The sequence below is a fragment of the Merops nubicus genome, unplaced genomic scaffold (assembly GCF_000691845.1).
Source record: "Merops nubicus isolate BGI_N331 unplaced genomic scaffold, ASM69184v1 scaffold37742, whole genome shotgun sequence".
NCBI classification, from domain to species: domain Eukaryota; kingdom Metazoa; phylum Chordata; class Aves; order Coraciiformes; family Meropidae; genus Merops; species Merops nubicus.
In genome coordinates, this window is record NW_008594943.1 from 1,535 (window position 1) to 5,670 (window position 4,136).

At 51.6% G+C, this 4,136-nt stretch overlaps 1 protein-coding gene across 1 annotated transcript in view; it reads left to right on the forward strand.

Moving 5' to 3' along the window:
- The window catches only part of UBXN6 (UBX domain protein 6), a gene marked incomplete at its 5' end in the record, with an annotated part of 4,126 nt that extends 1,458 nt beyond the window's left edge, over positions 1 to 2,668 (forward strand). Inside the window, 6 exons of the mRNA XM_008935923.1 lie at positions 443 to 530; positions 617 to 701; positions 866 to 1,085; positions 1,164 to 1,294; positions 1,952 to 2,097; positions 2,540 to 2,668. Coding sequence (XP_008934171.1) covers positions 443 to 530; positions 617 to 701; positions 866 to 1,085; positions 1,164 to 1,294; positions 1,952 to 2,097; positions 2,540 to 2,668 — 799 coding nt within the window. The remainder of the gene's footprint in view (positions 1 to 442; positions 531 to 616; positions 702 to 865; positions 1,086 to 1,163; positions 1,295 to 1,951; positions 2,098 to 2,539) is intronic.
- Between the last annotated feature and the right edge of the window lie 1,468 nt (positions 2,669 to 4,136).

A 4,136-nucleotide genomic window follows, 5' to 3' on the forward strand; every position in this document is an offset into this window, starting at 1 on the left:
CCAGCCTCTTGCCCCCCGGGGGCCCTTTAGCTCTTGCTCAGCATTGATCAGATCCCCTCTGAGGCTTCTCCAGCTGAACAGCCCCAGGGCTCTCAGCCTGTCCTGGTCCCAGGGATGCTCCAGCCCCTCAGCATCTCTGTAGCCTCCCCTGGACTCTCTCCAGCAGCTCCTTGTCTGTCAAACTGGGGAGCCAGCACTGGCCCCAATACTCAGAGGTGGCCTCAGTGGGGCAGAGCAGAGGGGGAGGAGAACCTCCCTCAACCTGCTGGCCTCTCTCCTGACTGCTTCCAGGAGGCCACTGGCCTTCTTGGCCATGAGGACACACTGCTGGTCCACCAGCTCTTGTGTATTTGTGAGAAATCCTGTGAGGTCTCTTCAGCCTCTTCTTACACACCCTGGGACAGCACATCCCCAAGTGCTTGCTGGCATCCAGGGGGTGTTCCTCTTCCTGCAGGTACCTGGACAACATCTACCTCCATCCAGAGGAGGAGAAGTACAGGAAGATCAAACTGCAGAATAAAGTGTTCCAGGTAGGGTCAGGACCCCTGCAGGTGCTCTGCCAAGGAGAGTCCTTGCCTGGAGCTGGCTACATCTCAACTCCTCCCTTTTCTTCCAGGAAAGGATAAGCTGCCTGGAAGGGGTACACAGATTTTTCCAGTCTGTTGGGTTTGAGACGAGAACACTGCCTGTTCCAGGACAAGGCAAGAGATCTGGGTGTGGAACTGGAGCTGGGAGTGTGAGTGGTGGTGGGACAGCCCAGGGGGAGGCAGCTCTGGCTGCTGGGAGAGCTGCAGAGGCTGGGACAGAGAGAGCCCCTCTCCCTGGGAAGAGTTCAGTGAGTCCAATCCTGCCCTTTTGCCTGTAGAGACCACAGAGGAGTACTACGTGCTGAAGGACGAAATGCTGACCAAGCTGGAAGACCTCAAGGACTACAAAGAGCAGCTTTTGAGCTCGGAGCCTGTCAGAGCCCAGCTGGACAGACAGCTCTGTGTCTTCCAACCATCCCCTGCAGCCTCTCGCTTCGAGCTGCCCGACGACTTCTACAACCTCACTGCAGAGGAGATCAGACGAGAGCAGCGGCTCCGGTGGGCTGGGGAGCTCTGAGTGCCCCGGGGAGATCTGGCCCTCTTGCTTCCTGGCTCAAACCTGTGTTCTCTCTAAAGGACAGAAGCTGTGGAGAAGGCTTCCATGCTGAGGACGAGAGCCATGAGAGAGAAGGAAGAGCAAAGGGAGCTGAGGAAATACAACTACACCCTGCTGCGAGTCCGCTTTCCCGATGGGTACATCCTCCAAGGTCAAAAACCTTCTCATCCTGCCTTTCTACCTCCCCAAAAAAGCTTCTCAGGTTACGTGGAGCACGAGAGCTGGAATCCTAAAGTAGAGTTGAGATGCTTTATTCTACCAGCTGCATTCAAGTGCAACAAAACCCAGAGCAGGGCACTGTTTTCACTAAGAACTTTCCCCATCTCTGAGGCCTCCACCTGCCCGGGGTTGGGACTGTGAGCCAGGGTTGGGACTGTGAGCCAGGGTTGAGTGGAGAGGGGAAGGATCTCAAGGTGCTGGTAATTAAAGCATGCTCTTCCCAGGCTGCCAGGAGCAAGCCAGGCTCGTTAGCTCAGCTCATTAGAGGCACCAGCAGGAGGTTGCCTGTGTGTAGTCAGGCAATACAACAGCATAAATCCTCTGTGCACTTTGCAGTGGGATTCTGGAAATCATTTCAGGCTTTCCCAGCTCTTTGTTACAGCCTGGCAGGGGCTTGCAACAATTGAAGCTGTATTTTTCTTTGGGGAGCCTTTTATACTTCACGGGCAAATTAGGCTGTTTCTGTATCAACTGAAGTAGTTCAGAAAGTCAGTGTCAGTCAGTGAGCCCCACGAAACCTACCACAAGAGGTTAGATTTGGTAAGGGCCAGGCTCTCTCTCAATTTCTCACCTTCTTTCCTCATGGCAGGGACTTTTTATGCACGAGAATCAGTGTCTGCACTCTACAGCTTTGTGAGAGAAGCACTCAGAGATGACTGGCTGCCCTTTGAGCTGGTGGGGCCTGGAGGTCTCAAGCTGACTGAAGAGAACTTGGCCTTCAATGAATGTGGGCTGGTGAGTGACCAAAAAAAACCCCTCAACTGGGCTTTTCCACAGGGCTCTTCCAAGTTGTCAGGGTCAGATGCTGCTTATAACTTAAAGAAGCTTGTGTCTTCTGCTCCAAGTTGTGCAAGGAAAGAAAGAATTGCAGGGAAAGAAAGAATTCCTTGAAGGCTCCTGGTTCAGGGCTAGGAGGTCTGTGTGGAAGGAAGCACAGGGACTCACAGCAGTCAGCAGCAGCCACAGTGGGAGAAGAGGGAAGGCAGCACCTGAAACAAGCCCAGCTCTAGCACGAGGCTTCCAAGAGAAAAGCCCAAAGCAGCATCTTAAAGAAATCCACACTTGTCCTTTTTAGTTAGCTCTTGTCAGGTTTTTCCAGGTTTGGGGACACACTCAGCATGTCGTGGGGTCAAAGCAGCAGCTTTGCAGCTGCCTAACTCTGCCTTCTCTGCCCCAGGTGCCCTCAGCCCTCCTGACCCTGGCCTGGGACGCCGCCGTCATGGCAGACGTGGAGGCGGCCGGCGAGGAGCCTCCAGCCAGCCCCCTGAAACCAGAGCTTCTCTCCAGGGTCCAGACACTGTCCTGAAATAAAAGGGAGTGGCTCCAGGGCTGGTTGGTTGTAGACTGTCCCCTCCTTCTCCCCCAGTGGACTGTTGGGGCTTCCAGTAAAGGTGACCTCAGAGCTGACTGGTGTAGCTCGGGGGTGGGAGTCTGGATTCGGCCCCGTCTCTGCAGGCACCTCCACTACTCCTGTAGCTGTACACTAAAGGAGTTTTCCCCCAGTAAGACACTGACAGGACTGCTCTGAATGACTTTCAAACTCCCAGTTGTAGCAGGGGCTGCCCCAGGGGTTTCCAGGACCATGCTGAAGCACCTTTCTCCTCCCAGGAGCAGGATTAGGTGGTTGGTTTAACCAACCGAGCGAGCCTGGGCACGGGGCTGGGCTTAGACCTCAGCTCTTCCTTTTGCTTCCTTGTGCACTGAAACTCCTATTGGAGAGAATATATTTAGATAAAGTGATGCTTAGTCTGATTAAATGGAATATTTAAAGACTGGCTTCTCTTTGGAGTCATTTGAGAGGAGCTCCAGTCGGTGCTGGGGCTGGCACTGGTGGGACTGGGGCAGCTGTGGCATCACCCCCCTTCCCACCCCACGGGGACAGAGCAGGAGCTCTTCCCTGGGGGGAGATTCAGCCTCCAGCTACAGCTGGTATTTTAGGGAACTAACCCATCACCTCACAAGCCACAGAACATTAAAACCCCCAAGTCTGTCACACGAAGGAACCACTTTGATGCTAATTCTGTCCTTTATATGTAAATCTCAAGGTTTCCCCTGGGGGCAGAGATCAGCTTTTGCCTCTACAGCTGCAGCAACCCATGCAGGAGAGCTCAGTTGCCTCCCCCTGATGTGCAATTCATGCTGGCCTGTCCCAAAACAGGAGGAAAAATCCATATTTCTTCCTCTTTTCCCTGCAGCAAGTAAGACCACAAACAGGATGACAGAAATAGCATAAATTCAAATATAATTGTACATCATTTATACCCAAGGCCGTGCTATACAACATTATGAACAGAGTCATTCCCCCAGTGGCATCACAAGAAGCTTATTCCAAAAAAAACAATCCCTTTGCTAGTTTTAGAGAGAACTTTGATACCTTCTGTTACAAAGGAGTATCAAAATTTCAATAATGCTTTATTAAAGACAGATTAATAGGCAGGATTTCTTTTTTTCAGGCTAAAAACTAGGACTAAAAAAATTTAAGCTTCCATCTGGTCTGAAGCAGAACAAAGTGCTGTCTTCTCTTTACAAGAAATCTGGAATACTTTCAAGTATCTTGTTCAAAGATACACAAGGTTGAAGAGTTTCTAACTCATTCTACATCCATACAGAGAAGTTAGTAGGCATTGAAGGCTCAGAGGGTGTTAGATGGGCTGACCATGGTGATGTCCTGGGGAGTGACTCTTGTACCACTGGATTCTGGAGCTGGTTTGGTAACTGCCAATGTAGAACCTGCAAAGTAGAAAATGTGGTTGGTTGTTTTTTTTTTTTTAAAT